The 20,942-nt window shown below is 45.3% G+C and overlaps 1 protein-coding gene across 1 annotated transcript in view; it reads right to left on the bottom strand.

Annotated features, from left to right (window-relative positions):
• Positions 1 to 20,942, bottom strand: part of SEMA3A (semaphorin 3A) — a 201,565-nt gene that overhangs the window by 120,000 nt on the left and 60,623 nt on the right. Inside the window, exon 3 of the mRNA XM_075274048.1 lies at positions 7,087 to 7,149. Coding sequence (XP_075130149.1) covers positions 7,087 to 7,149 — 63 coding nt within the window. The remainder of the gene's footprint in view (positions 1 to 7,086; positions 7,150 to 20,942) is intronic.

The raw sequence follows: 20,942 nt of genomic DNA, 5'->3' as shown, positions 1-20,942 counted from the left end.
AAAATGATCAATAACCCATCGTTTGCCAGAAGACTTGTACAGTAACTAAGACTTGACAGAACAGAATTTAAGAACAATTTAATATAAAGGTTTATCTTTGAGATAGATGGGTGTCTATGAGTTGAAACCCCTATTTATTGCTAGAATACAACTTTTTTAGCACTTTTCTATGTATCATGTCTTTTTGGCAAAACTCAAACATTTTATAGGCCCAAAGTAATTTCAGATTTTTTAAAAACAGTGGAAAATAACAAGGAAATCCACTTTGGGTTCCACTAATTTCATATTTTGGGTGCAGATCCTACAGATATCAAGTTGGTAGCAAATTATGTATTAAATTCTTCATTTTTTATCAGGTTAAAAAAAAATGCATTTTGGCACTTGGGTTGTCCCATCTCAAGGATTCTATCTATACTGCTAGCTTATGTGGATTTAAGACTTTTCCTAAATAAATTGCTTTGGCAAAACTGCTTTGTTTGGCTTTATCTTAATTTATTCACTTAATTGTTTACATTGCGTTTCCATAACCATGTACCAGGGGATGGTCTTATCTCTCCGCCCAGGACAAGTGACATAGCTGAGTGCTTGGGACTCGGGAGCAGCTTGTATTTCCGAGCCGTTTATCTCCTGCTCTTCCAGTTATCAGGTCAGGCTAATTAAATTTTGCTGAGACAGGGAGTCTTTTACCTCTGTATGTAAACACAGATCTAAAACTGAGTTTATTCCAAGCTGACTCTTGTTCCTGTAGCATGTAAATTTGGGATTATCATCCCCTATCAAATCCAGCTCTGCTACATCAGCTTCATATTGTGCATCTTCCAGGGATACTGTGCTTTTTTATTTACAGCCATCCCTCATTACTGACTGCAAACACATACTGCTATGAAGAGAGCTAAGCAGAGCAAGTGAAACCCTGCCCATCATTGTACTGAGAAAACCAAGAAGTGAATTGAGCACACAACATACAGGTTGGTGAGCAAGCCAATTGAGAATATCCCTTTAACTAGTGCCTTCCTAATGGAACAATAAAGACAGGTTTATTGCTGAAATTAGTTGATTTTTTTTTTTAACCCAAAAAAAGTGAAGATTTTGATACATTTTTTTGCCCTCCACTTAATGCCTTGTGATCTGCAGACAAAATGAGAAACCAGTGGAATCCTGGCAGTGGACTATCTTATTCCTCTACATGAAAGATGGATCTTACTTACAGAGGTCTAAGGACTGAAGATCCCTTCCACCAGGTTCTGCAGTTTCTTGAGCTCCATAGCAAAATATGGAGTTGTGTGTAAACTCTAGCACAGTTATACATGGTTAACACAATGATGTGGGGCACACATATATTTATTTCTCTTACAACATTTTATGCCTACTACATGGTGGCTCAGTGGTTAAAAGTTTGTATGTTCTCCTATGTTTGCACGCGTTTCCTCCGGGTACTCCGGTTTTCTCCCACACTTTAGATTGTGATTGTGAGCCCTAGATAGGAGGGTGGCTGACAAGGTCTTTAAACCTCTGCGGAATATGTTGCTGCTATGCAAGTAAACAAAATGTCTACTTTGTGCTTAAAAACAATGGGACTGTACTGGACAAATGAAAGACTACAGCGCTATCATTCAAGTGATCAGTGAAGTTATCTCATAGTCCCCACTGACTTGTCATGTTTCATAGACTGCAGAAGTCAAATATTAATCACAATATAAAAAGTATCTCAACTGATGTTGCTAACTGCACCTTCTGTCTAAAGGTATATGTGGGCCTAGCTAAGACAGAGAAGGCTTCTCCTGCAATATACTTTAAAGGTACTTCACCCTTTAAGTGGTTTTTACAAATATAAATTGTTACTATTATTAAGTAATTTACAATATCACAGTCTGCAGAGGCATGTTTTCGCTAGATGTCATTTTCACAAAATTTGAATATTTTAAAAGCTAATTATCAGAATAAAATATGACTATTCTTGTGCAATAATTAGTACAAAACCTAATTATCAGTTTTAATTGAGTTTATATGTTTTACCTATAAAATACATTCTGTGCGCAAGATGAATGAGCTTGTATTTAAATCAAGCAGCGGCGCTTCGCCGGTTAGTCGTCCATTGGGAAGCGTAAGGTGAAACTAAATATTTATCTCCAGGCGCTGGGAGCTATCATTATATCATCCATCAATGTTGGTGGTAGCTTTATGGGGTCTTTGAGCAGGTTTATATTCAGAGGAGATTTTGACCTCTTTGTTTAGCTTCATGTTTAACATTTGCCACAGCACTTGAACTACTGATACATGGTATAATATCTGTGAAATATTGTGCTGTTCTTTTTCTACTTGTTTTTGATGTACAGATTTGAAGTCTGTGTGAGTTTATTAGCAGCCCCTGATAAATGACTATAAGTAACAGTAATGTTACTGATCTCTAACCTCCAATCAAATGAATCAGGCCAAGTAGTAATGTACACAGTTAAACATGTATTTAGAGCAAGATAATGGTAAGGAAAAAAAAGCAACGCTCCGTTCATGAAAAATTCTCCATTGATTTTTGTTACATATTCACAAGTTTAATAAATAAAAATTACATATCTACATTGTTATATTAATCAGTAATATAATCAATAAATATAAATACTTGTGGCAACATCTGCAGCAGTCAATGTTAACCAACAAAGAACTGTTTTATATTTAAATGGAGATCGGGTGCGTTCTTTTACAGTCTGTGCCTGTCCTTAACTGTCCATTCCTAAAGATGTCCGACTTTTCAAGCAGACAGAAAAACCTACATGTCTGTTTTTTCTGTCCGCTTGGAAAGTCGGACATCTTTACAAACGGACAGTTAAGGACAGGCACGGAATGTAAAACAACGCACCCGATCTACATTTAAATGAATGAAAAATGTCACGGACACAGCTAGTGTCCGCTCCTAATGTCCGTGAGAGATTTTGAATGGACATTAGCAGCGTGCACTACCTGTCAGACACCGACGGTAGTGTGAACTCCCCCTGAGGCTGAAGCCCCACATTGCAAAAATTGCTGTGTTTTTGCTGTTTGTTATTGAAATTTGCAGCATGTCAATTATAACTTCAGAAAGGCATTTTCCATATAGGTATAATAATGTATATAGGTATAATAATATAATAATAAGTCCGCAGAGGAAAAATCTATGAACGAATCTATGAAAAAGGCAATCCATTTTTTTTCTGCAGTGTTTTTTTTTTTGCAGCATTTCTCTATATGGGGCCATAGCCTAAGTGATATTTGTCAGTGAGGATTAAGAGAGCTATTCCAGGTGTTATTGACAACTTCAATTCTTAACTACAGACATAAAAACACAGTTGTCTGAGATTGTCCATTGCTAAAGAGCTTAGCATTTTAATAAAACAGATGTTTTATTCTTTGTTTATCTACTGATGGCAAGACAAATAAGGACATTGGGTCACACTTTGTTGTCCGCCTCCACTCTGAAGATCAAATACTTTACTTTTTTTCAGCTTTAAACAAATATCAAACAAATATAAAGTATTCAAAGAAAAACGTAAAATGCATTTAACATAATGGTTTAGGAAAAAAAATATGCAGATATTCAAAGATTTTATTATGGTTCCAGAAAAAAAGTTAAACACGACCCAACTTCAGGTCTCATAGCCCAATGACATACCTCATCTCATAGACACTGTCACCCTGAACTTTTTGGTATTTTTCTTATCCAAGCTGTTCAGTCGTCCCAAAGATATATGCTCTTTTATAGCAAATTGGAGTCTATTGGGTAAGAGAGTAGCAGTACTGCATAACATACAGCACAGAGAGATACTGCCTCATGAGGAACCACAGTGTTACTGCTCACTTGGCTGGTATGCCCTAAATTGCATAAGTGCTACTGGCGATTATATTTTTGGAATTGCCAAATGGAATTAAATAAGACACCAAACGCTCAAGGTAACAGCACCTACCAGATGAGCAATGTTATTTGGCTTTTCAGACCTGATAAACAGTCCTTTTACCATATCAACAAAAGTAAGAAATGGCTAATGAAATAACAATCAGAATAGTCTCATATTTGTGCTTGCCAAGTGTTCCTACAGTACATTACCTACAGCTTCTTTTTTCACCCTTTATCCATCTCATACAATTATTGCGAGGACTCCATAACAACCTTTGGTAAAACCATATTACATAATATCTAACTAGGGAAAATCTGTGCGATAAATGAAATATATTGCTTCTTACATGGCTGGAGTTTGTGCGATCACCAAACCACATTCGTGATCCTTTGTAGTAACTGGTGTGCTACATTTTCAGACAAGCAGATTACTCAAATATGACTTTAGATCTAGACAAAATATTCTGCTAAGTATATTGAGGTTGAATCGGCGCTCTATGTAATTATATTTTATTAAAAGTATTAATTCCATTATGTAAAATATGCACGATGATTAAAACCCTTCAGCGCTCTATGAAAACAAGGAAAAGCCTGTATGCAATATGATGTTTAACCCCTTCCCGACATTCGCCGTAATAGTACGGCGCTGCAGGGAAGGGCTTCCCGCAAACCGCAGTACTATTACGGCGGATGCATGGTGCGCACACAGAAACTGTGTGCGCACCATGCACAGCGGGTGACAGCCGTATGATACGGCTGACATTGCCCTGTAACACCCGCGGTCGGAACCGGGTCCGATCGCGGGTGTTAACCCCTGATATACCGGCGGTCAACATGACCACCGGCATCTCCGGGGTTTCACTTTGTTTTTGTGGCGATCGGCACCCCCCGCGCCGGTTTCGGGGGGTGCCGGTGTTCGTAGGGGGCAGCCCGGGGTCTGATCAGTGACCCCGGGTCTGCCCCTTCACTTACCCCCTTCACGCACCTGGTTGATCCTGCCGTAAAGGAAGCAGTCAGCCTGTGCGTCCACACAGGCTGACAGCTTCCTCTACACTGCAATACACGTGTAACACGTGTATTGCAGTGTATGTGTAGTGAAGCAGTGATCAGCCGATCACTGCTTCAATCCCCCATGGGGACAGAAAAAAAAAGTTTGAAAAAAGTAAAAATAAAAAAGTTTAAATAAGTTTAAAATAAAATAGAAATAAATAAAGACCCAAAAATCCCCTTTTCCCCATATAAAATGTTTTATTATGTAAAATAAAGAAAAATAGAAAAAAACATTACATATTTGGTATCACCGCATCCGTAATAACCTGAACAATAAAATTAAAACATTATTTAACCCAAACGGCAAACGGCGTAAAAAAAAAAACGTAGAAAACCGCACAAAATAATGATTATTCACCACCTTTCCCTTACAAAATGTTCAATAAAAAGTAATCAAATGGTCAGATGAAAACCAAAATGGTACTAATAAAAAGAAGAGGTCTTCCCGCAAAAAATAAGCCCTCAACCAGCTCTGTCTAGTGAAAAATAAAAACGTTATGCCTTTCAGAAGATGGCGATGCAAAATAATTGATTTTTTTTCCCTAAATTGAATTTTATTCTGCACAAATAGCAACGCATTAAAAAATCATATAAATGAGGTATCGCCGTAACCGTAGTGACCCGCAGAATAAAGGTAACACGTTACTTATAGTGTACGCTGCACGGGGGGAAAAAAAATGCTAAAAAGCAATGCTAGAATTGATGCTTCCTTTTACATCCCACCCAGAAAGAGTTAATAAAATGTAGCCAATAAGTTACAGGCCCCAAAATGGTGGCATTGAAAAGCTCATCTAATACCGCAAACACCAAGCCCTCATATGGCCACATTGCCAGAAGATAAAAATAAAAATCTAGCTTGTACAATGTGAAGACAAAAACCCCAAAAGTCGCCAAATCATTAGGACATAAGTGGCTGCGACTAGAAGGAAATGTATAAGCGGTGCGAGCGTTTTCAGGGGACCCCCCATATTTAGAGCTTATGAGAGATAATACACCAGCGCTGATCCCCCAGAATGCCCCTCTTCCCCGTCCGTGTCATAGGAGCTAGTGGGAAAATAGAATGGGATTTGGTGTACCCAATTTACTCCGCACAGCTTACACATTCACTTCGGGGTTACTAATGCTCACTACATCACTTGATAAATTCTTCGAGGGGTGCGGTTTTCAAAATGGGGTCACTTTCTAGAGGTTTCCACTGTTTTGACACCTCAAGGGCTTTGTAAATGCGACATGGTTCCTGAAACTGATCGCAGCCAGATCTGCCCTCTAAAAGCTCCTTGACGCACTTTCCCTTCTGTGTCTCGCTGTGCGTCCATATATTAGTTTACACCCACAAGTGGGGTACTGTGGTAGTCGGGAGAACTTGCCTAACAAATTGTGGGATGCGTTTTCTCCTTTAACCCCTTGTGAATGTGAAAATTCTAGGGCTAAATGAAAATATTAGTAAAATAAAATCAAATTTGAAAATTTCACCTCCATTTTGTATTAATTCCTGTTAAGCACTTATAGGGTTAAACTACTAGGTATATGTTGTCTTGGCTTATTTAAGGGGTGCAGTTTTGAAAATGGGGTGATTTATGGGGGGGGGTTTAATACAAGGGTCTTTCAAAACGCCTTCATAACTGGATTAGTCCCTTTAAAAATGGGTTTTGGAAATTTCTTGAAAATTTTGAATATTGTTGTTTCACTTGTAAATCTTATAATGTCTGTAAAAATTAAAAGGGCACCTAAAGTTTGATGCCGACATTAAGCAGAGATCAGGGACTTGAGATTTATGATATAATTTTGGCGGTCTGACTATCTGTATGTAATGTACATCATTTCAAACTTTATAAAATGCATATTTTTCTAAAATTTCCACCAAATTTCCAATTTTTTCATAATTAAACACAAAACATATCAACCAAAATTTACCACTAACATGAAGCACAATGTGTTACGAAAAAACAATCTTAAAATCACTTTGGTAAGTTAAAGCGTTCCAAAGTTATTGCCACATAAAGTGACACATGTCAGTTTTGAAAAATCGAGCTTGGTCAGGAAGTCAAAAAGTGCCATCGGCGGGAACGGGTTAATGCATCTGGAAGGAAAGACATTAAATACATCGTAGCAAATGTTTATGCATCGCAGAAAGTTGATAAAACGGTAAAAGTACAAAGGTTTGTACTTACCAGAATATCTTTACCAGCCCACTTACATTCATCCCGCCGAGTATTCGTTACAGGCCATGTAATCTAAAAGATATAGAAAATATATTTATACATCTATATATATGTAAAGGGAAGTATGGTTATTACATGTGGACCTTAAAAAATGGTTGAAATGTTAGGTATTTACTTCCAAACATATAAAGCCCTTTGAAAGCGTAGTATAGACAGATATAATATAGACAGAAATTGTGTGTTTTACTTCTGCTTATTTTGGGCCATTTCCATTCCCTTTATAAATGTGATCTCTCCCTGCTTGCGGAGTTAGTGGGCTCCTCCTGGCAAGATGATAAAGCTATATCTGTGATAAGAGATCAGATGTCATCCTCAAGCTGCTGCCCTGCTCATAGCATGCAGCTCACAGACACGGAGACACTGCGACTGCATCCCCTGTATCCTCCCACTCCATTTCCTGTATTCTCTAAAGTTTTGTATTTTTGTTTTATTTTGATGAGTGCTCTATCTTATAAGAAAAGAAATATGTACTGAATGGTTGTACCTTGCATAGTGTACAGAGGTCTCCACCCTTAAAGGGGTTTTCCAGGCAAAAAATGTTTTTTTTTTTTCCAAAAAGGTCTGTTGGTGCTATTAAAGAGGACCTTTCACCATCTGGGTCACATGTGGTTTAATACACCAATAGAAAGCCAACAGTGTGCTGAATTCAGTGCATCGGCTTTCCCGTTTTTTGCCTCCAGTGAAGAGTTATTGGTGCCGGTACCGTAGCTCTTCACTGTCGGAAGGGCGTTTCTGACAGTCAGTCAGGAATGCCCTTCCTCACAGTAGTGTCTATAGCAAAATACTGTGAGAGGGGGAGGGTCACTTACTGCCCAGCGATGACGCTGAGCGGTAAGGTACACCCCCCCCCCCAGTACTCATCTATGGACAAGTACTATCAGGAGGAGAGAGAGGTGCTCACTGCTCTCACAGTACAGCGCTATAGGCGCTACTGTGAGGAAGGGTGTTCCTGACTGACTGTCAGAAATGCCATTCTGATGGTGAAGAGCTATGGTACTGGCACTGATAGCTTTTCACTGGGGAACAGAACGGGAAAGCCGTTAGTGCACTGAATTCAGTGCAATGTTGGCTTTCTAGCGGTGTATTAAACTGCATGTGCCCCGGATGATGAAAGGTCCTCTTTAATGGGTTAATTAATAGAGATGAGCGAACAGTGTTCTATCGAACTCATGTTCGATCGGATATTAGGCTGTTCGGCATGTTCGAATCGAATCGAACACCGCGTGGTAAAGTGCGCCATTACTCGATTCCCCTCCCACCTTCCCTGGCGCCTTTTTTGCTCCAATAACAGTGCAGGGTAGGTGGGACAGGAACTACGACACCGGTGACGTTGAGAAAAGTAGGCAAAACCCATTGGCTGCCGAAAACATGTGACCTCTAATTTAAAAGAACAGCGCCGCCCAGGTTCGCGTCATTCTGAGCTTGCAATTCACCGAGGACGGAGGTTTCCGTCCAGCTAGCTAGGGCTTAGATTCTGGGTAGGCAGGGACAGGCTAGGATAGGAAGGAGAAGACAACCACAACAGCTCTTGTAAGAGCTAAATTCCAGGGAGAAGCTTGTCAGTGTAACGTGGCACTGACGGGCTCAATCGCCGCAACCCAGCTTTCCCAGGATCCTGAATGGAATACACTGTCAGTGTATTCCCGTATACCCGATATATACCCCGATACCCGTTCCAACGGTGTGCCCCCCCACCTTCACCCCAGAAATACCCTGCAAGTCCACTAGCAATAGAATTGGGGCTATATACACCCACAATTTTTACTACTGGTATACAGTGCCATTGTCTGACTGGGAATTCAAAGAATATATTGGGAATACAAATACCCTCATTTCTTGCTACTGCCATATAGTGCCAGTGTCTGACTGGGAATTCAAAGAATATATTGGGGTTACGTGCACCCACAATTTTTACTACTGGTATACAGTGCCATTGTCTGACTGGGAATTCAAAGAATATATTGGGAATACAAATACCCTCATTTCTTGCTACTGCCATATAGTGCCAGTGTCTGACTGGGAATTCAAAGAATATATTGGGGTTACGTGCACCCACAATTTTTACTACTGGTATACAGTGCCATTGTCTGACTGGGAATTCAAAGAATATATTGGGAATACAAATACCCTCATTTCTTGCTACTGCCATATAGTGCCAGTTTCTGACTGGTAATTCAAAGAATATATTGGGGTTACGTGCACCCACAATTTTTACTACTGGTATACAGTGCCAATTTCTAACTAGGAATTCAAAATGCGCAAGGCTCCCGGAAAGGGACGTGGACGAGGCCGTGGGCGAGGTCGGGGGAATGGTTCTGGGGAGCAAGGTAGCAGTGAAGCCACAGGGCGTCCCGTGCCTACTCCTGTGGGGCAGCAAGCATTGCGCCACTCCACAGTGCCAGGGTTGCTTGCCACATTAACTAAACTGCAGGGTACAAACCTTAGTAGGCCCGAGAACCAGGAACAGGTCTTGCAATGGCTGTCAGAGAACGCTTACAGCACATTGTCCAGCAGCCAGTCAGACTCTGCCTCCTCTCCTCCTATTACCCAACAGTCTTGTCTTCCTTCCTCCCAAAATTCCGAAGCTTTACAGAACAATAACCCAAACTGTCCCTGCTCCCCAGAGCTGTTCTCCGCTCCTTTCATTGTCCCTCAACCTGCCTCTCCACGTCACGATTCCACGAACCTAACAGAGGAGCATCTGTGTCCAGATGCTCAAACACTAGAGTCTCCTCCATCTCCGTTCGATTTGGTGGTGGATGACCAGCAACCCACCCTCATCGACGATGATGTGACGCAGTTGCCGTCAGGGCATCCAGTTGACCGGCGCATTGTGCGGGAGGAGGAGATGAGACAGGAGTTGGAAGAGGAAGTGGTGGATGATGAGGACACTGACCCGACCTGGACAGGGGGGATGTCAAGCGGGGAAAGTAGTGTGGATGTTGAGGCAGGTGCAGCACCAAAAAGGGTAGCTAGAGGCAGAGGCAGAGGTCAGCAGCTTAGGCGAAGCCAGGCCACACCCGGAATCTCCCAAGATGTTCCAGTTCGTACCCAGCCCCGAAAAACTCCCACCTCGAGGGCACGTTTCTCGAAGGTGTGGAGTTTTTTCAAGGAATGCGCCGAGGACAGATATAGTGTTGTCTGCACAATTTGCCTCTCGAAATTGATTAGGGGCTCTGAGAAGAGCAACCTGTCCACCACTTCAATGCGCCGTCATTTGGAATCCAAGCACTGGAATCAGTGGCAGGCAGCAACGGCAGGACAAAGGCCGCCTGCCGTTCACGCCACTGCCACTGCCTCTGCCACTGCCTCTGCCTCTGCCACTGCCACTGCTGACTGTGCTGGCGATGCACTCCAGAGGACGAGCCAGGACACCACTTCATCTGCCTCCGCCACTTTGTTGACTTCTACCTCATCCTCCCCTGGTCCTGTCTTATCTCCTTCTCCTGCACCATCAAAGGCACCATCAGGCGTTTCTTTACAACAACCCACCATCTCTCAGACATTGGAGCGGCGGCAGAAATACACTGCTAACCACCCACACGCGCAAGCCTTGAACGCCAACATCGCTAAACTGCTGGCCCAGGAGATGTTGGCGTTCCGGCTTGTTGAAACTCCCGCCTTCCTGGACCTGATGGCAACTGCGGCACCTCGCTATGCCGTCCCTAGCCGTCACTACTTCTCCCGGTGTGCCTTCCCCGCCTTGCACCAGCACGTGTCACTCAACATCAGGCGGGCCCTTAGTTCCGCGCTTTGCACAAAGGTCCACTTGACCACCGACGCGTGGACAAGTGCATGCGGACAGGGACGCTACATTTCACTGACGGCACACTGGGTGAATGTAGTTGAGGCTGGGACTGCTTCCCAAACTGGCCCGGTGTACCTCGTCTCCCCGCCTAACATTCCTGGCAGGGACACGAGAAGAACACCCCCCTCCTCCTCCTCCTCTACCGCCTCCTCCTCCGCCACCGCCTCCTCCTCCGCCACCGCCTCCTCCTCCGCTGTTAGATTGACCCCAGCTACGAGTTGGAAACGTTGCAGCACTGGCGTTGGTAGACGTCAGCAGGCTGTGCTGAAGCTGATCAGCTTGGGGGACAGACAGCACACTGCCTCCGAGGTGAGGGATGCCCTCCTCGATGAGACGGCAATATGGTTTGAGCCGCTGCACCTGGGCCCAGGCATGGTCGTTTGTGATAACGGCTGGAACCTGGTAGCAGCTCTGGAGCTTGCCGGACTCCAACATGTTCCATGCCTGGCCCACGTCTTCAACCTAGTGGTGCAACGTTTCCTAAAGAGCTACCCCAATGTTCCAGAGCTACTGGTGAAAGTGCGGCGCATGTGCGCCCACTTTCGCAAGTCGACAGTAGCCGCTGCTAGCTTAAAATCTCTCCAGCAACGCCTGCATGTGCCACAACACCGGCTTTTGTGCGACGTCCCCACACGCTGGAACTCAACGTTTCAGATGTTGAATAGAGTGGTTGAGCAGCAGAGACCTTTGATGGAATACCAGCTACAAAACCCTAGGGTGCCACAAAGTCAGCTGCCTCAGTTTCACATCCATGAGTGGCCATGGATGAGAGACCTTTGTGACATCCTACGGGTCTTTGAGGAGTCCACAAGGAGGGTGAGCTCTGAGGATGCGATGGTGAGCCTTACAATCCCGCTCTTGTGTGTTCTGAGAGAATCCCTGATTGACATCAGGGATAACTCAGATCACACAGAGGAGTTAGGGATAGCATCCGATCCGTCACAGCTGGAGAGTAGGTCCACACATCTGTCCGCTTCACTGCGTTTAATGGAGGAGGAGGAGGAGGAGGAGGAGGAAGAAGAGTTGTCCGATGATGTGATGGTGATACAGGAGGCTTCCGGGCAACTTCGAATCGTCCCATTGTTGCAGCGCGGATGGGTAGACATGGAGGATGAGGAGGAAATGGAGATTGAACTTTCCGGTGGGGCCAGAGGAGTCATGCCAACTAACACTGTGGCAGACATGGCTGAGTTCATGTTGGGGTGCTTTACAACCGACAAGCGTATTGTCAAAATCATGGAGGACAACCAGTACTGGATCTTTGCTATCCTTGACCCCCGGTATAAAAACAACATCTCGTCTTTTATTCCGGTAGAGGGGAGGGCCAATCGCATCAATGCTTGCCACAGGCAATTGGTGCAGAATATGATGGAGATGTTTCCAGCATGTGACGTTGGCGGCAGGGAGGGCAGTTCCTCCAGTAGGCAACCAAGTTCTCACCGGTCCACACAAACGAGGGGCACACTGTCTAAGGTCTGGGACACCTTGATGGCACCCCCTCGCCAAAGTGCCGCCACGGAGGGTCCTAGTGTCACCAGGCGTGAGAAGTATAGGCGCATGTTGCGGGAATACCTGTCCTCTCCGACCCCTCTGCGCCCTACACGTATTGGGTGTCGAAGTTGGACCTGTGGCTTGAACTTGCCCTATATGCCTTGGAGGTGCTGTCCTGTCCTGCCGCCAGCGTCCTATCTGAGAGGGTGTTCAGTGCAGCCGGTGGCATCATCACTGACAAGCGCACCCGTCTGTCAGCTGAGAGTGCCGACCGGCTCACTTTGATAAAAATGAACCACCACTGGGTAGAGCCGTCATTTTTGTGCCCACCTGTGTAAAGCACCCCAACATGAAACTCCATGTCTGTACTCAACCTCTCCAATTCCTCCGCATCCTCATACTCATCCACCATAAGCGTTGCACAATTCTGCTAATACTAGGCTCCCTCCACCCTGATTTCCCCCAACTCTGCTGGTTAGAGGCTCCCTCCACCCTGATTTCCACCAACTCTGCTGGTTAGAGGCTCCCTCCACCATGAATTGGTCCAAACTGGGGTTTTTAGAGGCTCCCTCCACCATGAATTGGTCCAAACTTGGCTGTTTAGAGGCTCCCTCCACCATGAATTGGTCCAAACTGGGGTGGTTAGAGGCTCCCTCCACCATTAATTGGTCCAAACTGGGCTGGTTAGAGGCTCCCTCCACCATTAATTGGTCCAAACTGGGCTGGTTAGAGGCTCCCTCCACCATTAATTGGTCCAAACTGGGCTGGTTAGAGGCTCCCTCCACCATGAATTGGTCCAAACTGGGGTTTTTAGAGGCTCCCTCCACCATGAATTGGTCCAAACTTGGCTGTTTAGAGGCTCCCTCCACCATTAATTGGTCCAAACTGGGCTGGTTAGAGGCTCCCTCCACCATGAATTGGTCCAAACTGGGTTTTTTAGAGGCTCCCTCCACCATGAATTGGTCCAAACTGGGTTTTTTAGAGGCTCCCTCCACCATGAATTGGTCCAAACTGGGGTTTTAAGAGGCTCCCTCCACCATTAATTGGTCCAAACTGGGCTGGTTAGAGGCTCCCTCCACCATGAATTGGTCCAAACTGGGTTTTTTAGAGGCTCCCTCCACCATGAATTTGCCCAAACTGGGCTGTTTAGAGGCTCCCTCCACCATGAATTGGTCCAAACTGGGCTGGTTAGAGGCTCCCTCCACCATGAATTTCCCAAAACTTGGCTGTTTAGAGGCTCCCTCCACCATTAATTGGTCCAAACTGGGCTGGTTAGAGGCTCCCTCCACCATGAATTTGCCCAAACTGGGCTGTTTAGAGGCTCCCTCCACCATGAATTGGTCCAAACTGGGTTTTTTAGAGGCTCCCTCCACCATGAATTGGTCCAAACTGGGCTGTTTAGAGGCTCCCTCCACCATGAATTTGCCCAAACTGGGCTGTTTAGCGGCTCCCTCCACCATTAATTGGTCCAAACTGGGCTGGTTAGAGGCTCCCTCCACCATTAATTTGCCCAAACTGGGCTGTTTAGAGGCTCCCTCCACCATGAATTTGCCCAAACTGGGCTGGTTAGAGGCTCCCTCCACCATGAATTGGTCCAAACTGGGGTTTTTAGAGGCTCCCTCCACCATGAATTGGTCCAAACTTGGCTGTTTAGAGGCTCCCTCCACCATGAATTGGTCCAAACTGGGGTGGTTAGAGGCTCCCTCCACCATTAATTGGTCCAAACTGGGCTGGTTAGAGGCTCCCTCCACCATTAATTGGTCTAAACTGGGCTGGTTAGAGGCTCCCTCCACCATTAATTGGTCCAAACTGGGCTGGTTAGAGGCTCCCTCCACCATGAATTGGTCCAAACTGGGTTTTTTAGAGGCTCCCTCCACCATGAATTGGTCCAAACTGGGCTGTTTAGAGGCTCCCTCCACCATGAATTTGCCCAAACTGGGCTGTTTAGCGGCTCCCTCCACCATTAATTGGTCCAAACTGGGCTGGTTAGAGGCTCCCTCCACCATGAATTTGCCCAAACTGGGCTGTTTAGAGGCTCCCTCCACCATGAATTTGCCCAAACTGGGCTGGTTAGAGGCTCCCTCCACCATGAATTGGTCCAAACTGGGGTTTTTAGAGGCTCCCTCCACCATGAATTGGTCCAAACTTGGCTGTTCAGAGGCTCCCTCCACCATGAATTGGTCCAAACTGGGTTGGTTAGAGGCTCCCTCCACCATTAATTGGTCCAAACTGGGCTGGTTAGAGGCTCCCTCCACCATTAATTGGTCCAAACTGGGCTGGTTAGAGGCTCCCTCCACCATTAATTGGTCCAAACTGGGCTGGTTAGAGGCTCCCTCCACCATGAATTGGTCCAAACTGGGTTTTTTAGAGGCTCCCTCCACCATGAATTGGTCCAAACTGGGGTTTTTAGAGGCTCCCTCCACCATGAATTGGTCCAAACTGGGCTGTTTAGCGGCTCCCTCCACCATTAATTGGTCCAAACTGGGCTGGTTAGAGGCTCCCTCCACCATAAATTTGCCCAAACTGGGCTGTTTAGAGGCTCCCTCCACCATGAATTTGCCCAAACTGGGCTGGTTAGAGGCTCCCTCCACCATGAATTGGTCCAAACTGGGGTTTTTAGAGGCTCCCTCCACCATGAATTGGTCCAAACTTGGCTGTTTAGAGGCTCCCTCCACCATTAATTGGTCCAAACTGGGCTGGTTAGAGGCTCCCTCCACCATGAATTGGTCCAAACTGGGTTTTTTAGAGGCTCCCTCCACCATGAATTTGCCCAAACTGGGCTGTTTAGAGGCTCCCTCCACCATGAATTGGTCCAAACTGGGCTGGTTAGAGGCTCCCTCCACCATGAATTTCCCAAAACTTGGCTGTTTAGAGGCTCCCTCCACCATTAATTGGTCCAAACTGGGCTGGTTAGAGGCTCCCTCCACCATGAATTTGCCCAAACTGGGCTGTTTAGAGGCTCCCTCCACCATGAATTGGTCCAAACTGGGTTTTTTAGAGGCTCCCTCCACCATGAATTGGTCCAAACTGGGCTGTTTAAAGGCTCCCTCCACCATGAATTTGCCCAAACTGGGCTGTTTAGCGGCTCCCTCCACCATGAATTGGTCCAAACTGGGTTTTTTAGAGGCTCCCTCCACCATGAATTGGTCCAAACTGGGCTGTTTAGAGGCTCCCTCCACCATGAATTTGCCCAAACTGGGCTGTTTAGCGGCTCCCTCCACCATTAATTGGTCCAAACTGGGCTGGTTAGAGGCTCCCTCCACCATGAATTTGCCCAAACTGGGCTGTTTAGAGGCTCCCTCCACCATGAATTTGCCCAAACTGGGCTGGTTAGAGGCTCCCTCCACCATGAATTGGTCCAAACTGGGGTTTTTAGAGGCTCCCTCCACCATGAATTGGTCCAAACTTGGCTGTTTAGAGGCTCCCTCCACCATTAATTGGTCCAAACTGGGCTGGTTAGAGGCTCCCTCCACCATTAATTGGTCCAAACTGGGCTGGTTAGAGGCTCCCTCCACCATTAATTGGTCCAAACTGGGCTGGTTAGAGGCTCCCTCCACCATGAATTTGCCCAAACTGGGCTGTTTAGAGGCTCCCTCCACCATGAATTGGTCCAAACTGGGTTTTTTAGAGGCTCCCTCCACCATGAATTGGTCCAAACTGGGCTGTTTAGAGGCTCCCTCCACCATGAATTTGCCCAAACTGGGCTGTTTAGCGGCTCCCTCCACCATTAATTGGTCCAAACTGGGCTGGTTAGAGGCTCCCTCCACCATGAATTTGCCCAAACTGGGCTGTTTAGAGGCTCCCTCCACCATGAATTTGCCCAAACTGGGCTGGTTAGAGGCTCCCTCCACCATGAATTGGTCCAAACTGGGGTTTTTAGAGGCTCCCTCCACCATGAATTGGTCCAAACTTGGCTGTTTAGAGGCTCCCTCCACCATGAATTGGTCCAAACTGGGGTGGTTAGAGGCTCCCTCCACCATTAATTGGTCCAAACTGGGCTGGTTAGAGGCTCCCTCCACCATTAATTGGTCCAAACTGGGCTGGTTAGAGGCTCCCTCCACCATTAATTGGTCCAAACTGGGCTGGTTAGAGGCTCCCTCCACCATGAATTTGCCCAAACTGGGCTGTTTAGAGGCTCCCTCCACCATGAATTTGCCCAAACTGGGCTGGTTAGAGGCTCCCTCCACCATGAATTGGTCCAAACTGGGTTTTTTAGCGGCTCCCTCCACCATTAATTGGTCCAAACTGGGCTGGTTAGAGGCTCCCTCCACCATGAATTGGTCCAAACTGGGCTGTTTAGCGGCTCCCTCCACCATTAATTGGTCCAAACTGGGCTGGTTAGAGGCTCCCTCCACCATGAATTTGCCCAAACTGGGCTGTTTAGAGGCTCCCTCCACCATGAATTGGTCCAAACTGGGGTTTTTAGAGGCTCCCTCCACCATGAATTGGTCCAAACTGGGCTGGTTAGAGGCTCCCTCCACCATGAATTGGTCCAAACTGGGTTTTTTAGAGGCTCCCTCCACCATGAATTTGCCCAAACTGGGCTGTTTAGAGGCTCCCTCCACCATGAATTGGTCCAAACTGGGCTGGTTAGAGGCTCCCTCCACCATGAATTTCCCAAAACTTGGCTGTTTAGAGGCTCCCTCCACCATTAATTGGTCCAAACTGGGCTGGTTAGAGGCTCCCTCCACCATGAATTTGCCCAAACTGGGCTGTTTAGAGGCTCCCTCCACCATGAATTGGTCCAAACTGGGTTTTTTAGAGGCTCCCTCCACCATGAATTGGTCCAAACTGGGCTGTTTAGAGGCTCCCTCCACCATGAATTTGCCCAAACTGGGCTGTTTAGCGGCTCCCTCCACCATTAATTGGTCCAAACTGGGCTGGTTAGAGGCTCCCTCCACCATGAATTTGCCCAAACTGGGCTGTTTAGAGGCTCCCTCCACCATGAATTTGCCCAAACTGGGCTGGTTAGAGGCTCCCTCCACCATGAATTGGTCCAAACTGGGGTTTTTAGAGGCTCCCTCCACCATGAATTGGTCCAAACTTGGCTGTTTAGAGGCTCCCTCCACCATGAATTGGTCCAAACTGGGGTGGTTAGAGGCTCCCTCCACCATTAATTGGTCCAAACTGGGCTGGTTAGAGGCTCCCTCCACCATTAATTGGTCCAAACTGGGCTGGTTAGAGGCTCCCTCCACCATTAATTGGTCCAAACTGGGCTGGTTAGAGGCTCCCTCCACCATTAATTGGTCCAAACTGGGCTGGTTAGAGGCTCCCTCCACCATGAATTTGCCCAAACTGGGCTGGTTAGAGGCTCCCTCCACCATGAATTGGTCCAAACTGGGTTTTTTAGAGGCTCCCTCCACCATGAATTTGCCCAAACTGGGCTGGTTAGAGGCTCCCTCCACCATGAATTTGCCCAAACTGGGCTGGTTAGAGGCTCCCTCCACCATGAATTGGTCCAAACTGGGTTTTTTAGAGGCTCCCTCCACCATGAATTTGCCCACACTGGGCTGGTTAGAGGCTCCCTCCACCATGAATTGGTCCAAACTGGGGTTTTTAGAGGCTCCCTCCACCATGAATTTGCCCAAACTGGGGTGTTTAGAGGCTCCCTCCACCATGAATTTGCCCAAACTCTGCTGGTTAGAGGCTCAATCCACCCTGATTTTCAAAACAAATGTTGGTGCCAACCTCAACTTACTACAAGGGCCAAATTCACTGCTGGTGACAAGCTCTCCTCACTGCAAGTGCCAAATACACATGTTTCAAGGTGTTTTCCTACTGTCAGAGAGGTGGTATTGAGTGTGTAAAGTGTGTAGTTGTTAGGCTGTGATGTTGGGGTAATAGAGGGTCTTTGGTGTGTTAGATGCCCCCAGACATGCTTCCCCTGCTGTCCCAGTGTCATTCCAGAGGTGTTGGCATCATTTCCTGGGGTGTCATAGTGGACTTGGTGACCCTCCAGACACGGATTTGGGTTTCCCCCTTAACGAGTATCTGTTCCCCATAGACTATAATGGGGTTCGAAACCCATTCGAACACACGAACATTGAGCGGCTGTTCGAATCGAATTTCGAACCTCGAACATTTTAGTGTTCGCTCATCTCTATTAATTAACACACCCATATCCCTTTAGCAGTGTTTGGAGTGATTTCTGTGTGTCTCCAGCAGCTCCTGGTATCTTCTGCATTTAACATGGCTCAGCTTCCTGCTATGTAACTTCTACACTACTCCTCAATACCCCTTTCCTCTCTCCCTCCCTCCCACCCTGCTGACTACTAGCTCTTCCCAACCTACTCAGCCTAACCCCCGACCCAATTATATACTTACTAGAGATGAGCGAATAATATTCGATCGATTACCTCACTCCCATAGGAATGCGTGTAAGCGGCTGAACACCAAGGGGTTAAGTGCATCAAATATTCACTGCGCTTAACCCCTCGGTGTTCGGCCGCTTACACGTATTCTTATGGGAGCGAGGTATTCAATCGAATACTACTCACTCATCTCTAATACTTACCTCTCTTCCTTCCTTTCATACTTCCTCCTGCAGGACAGCCGATAACCAGCAATTGTCCCTGGGGCGGTCACATGACCACCCCAGGGTTATAAGTAAATATACATTATTGATTAATTATGTTATTTAGAAAGCAGGAGGGGGGAGGGTGTTTAGATTAGTGTAGGGATTTCCATTTATCCCAGGCAACCCCTTTAATGTTCTTTGAGTTTTGTTAAGGACTTTAAACAAATTCAATGCAATATTTACATACTAGAAAATCCCTGAATGGCTGCAATGCACACCATAACCACGGTGTGGCCACAACCTGACAGACCAAGGCAAAATTACAGGACTAAGCAACCTTTGACACTCCAGCTGTTGCAGAACTACAAGTCGCAGCATACATTTTTGCTCGTTTTTTCTTGGAACTCTCAAGTGAACGGAGCACAGCGGGAGTTGCAGTTTCACAGCAGCTAGAATATTGAACGTTGCTGAATGCATGTTGGGATATGTTAGGCCAAGCAGAAATGTAATGGAGAAAACAAAAACGTGTCTTCAGCACTTCCAAAATTCATTTTTGCCATACCAACATGTATAGTGGTAACGCTATAAAAAAAGGTGTGTAAGGCAAAATTTGCTACTTATGGGCCATTGTGTGGACGGATGTCCAATATTTTCTATTACGACTGTGTCTGATAAAATCTAAACAACAATTGACTTGAGCCAATCCAGGCAGTATCCTGTAACTAACACACACGTGTTCAGGTATAATACAGGTCTCTCTTGACAGTATTCATGTACATTACTGCTCTGTATCTTTAGTAAGTGAAGACCTATGTGGGAAATTGTGGTGACATTCCAATCCCACAGCTCAAATCTGATTTTGCTATGTAAACAGTTGGCTTGGTATTGCTCCATGTAATAGGTATTTAGCTACAGATACATCACTAATACTGTCTATGATTATCACTAGTCTTTTAATGCTACCTAAGCTCTGTACTTCTAGCAAAGTAAAATCGACTTCACACCCACTGCAAAATCCAGAGATCCTCACAGTCAATTATGTATGCTTGTGGAGGAGCTTTTAGGAATTAGGTATAGAATAAAATATGATCCTGATTTAATACCACACTATGAATCTATTGGGAACCTAGGATAATGGAACATAAATAGATAGAGGGGGATCATTTACAGATGAAATGGAACAGTACTGGCCTTGCATAGAACTAAGACCTCCTGCACACGACTATACTTATGATCCACAATTGTACAGACACATGCATTTTTATGGGCCCAGATACACAACCCCATTCTTTGAGACTGTGTCTGGGTCATATCCAAAGACTGTAAATCATGAAGCCTGTCCTACTTGTGTCCACATTTGTGGCACAGAGAAGGGTAGGGGAATCATACAAGATTTTTTTGCAGATCAATGTTTGTGGAAGACATATGGACATGTTTATTTTGGACAATAAAAACCACTATGGTCAGTGCAATAGGCCTTAATGAATAAAGCACCTGGATTATTATTTATTTACTTAATCTCTTTTTTTTTTTTTTTTGGCTGAAATAAAATCTTTTTACTTCATGTACATATAATACTTCTGTCACTTGAAAGCAAAAGTTCAATTTCTCTTAATATAAGGTCAGTTACTTTAATACGTAGGTATTTAAACTTAATAGGGGGGGTTTCAGTTTCAGGAAATAAATGTTATTGTTTGTAAACTGAAAGGCTATACATTTTTCTAATATACTTTTTGTATCAATTCCTTGCAGTTTTCTAAATCTCTGCTTTATGTCAATCACTATCTTCTTCCACTGGATAAAAATCAGCCCATGGTCATGTGATGGACACACAGGTGCACAGCTCGTTACCAGGTAGATGTCTAATTACTATGCTGTGACTATAACGAGCAACACCCGTGTATCCGCCACATGACCATAGGATGAGGTTTATACCATTGCAAGTAAACAAGGAATGACAGCAAGCAGAGATCTTGAAAACCGTGAGGA

Source organism: Leptodactylus fuscus, chromosome 5 (assembly GCF_031893055.1).
Source record: "Leptodactylus fuscus isolate aLepFus1 chromosome 5, aLepFus1.hap2, whole genome shotgun sequence".
NCBI lineage: Eukaryota > Metazoa > Chordata > Amphibia > Anura > Leptodactylidae > Leptodactylus > Leptodactylus fuscus.
The sequence above is the reverse complement of the archived record's forward strand: the minus strand, read 5'-3'. Positions and strand labels throughout refer to the sequence as shown.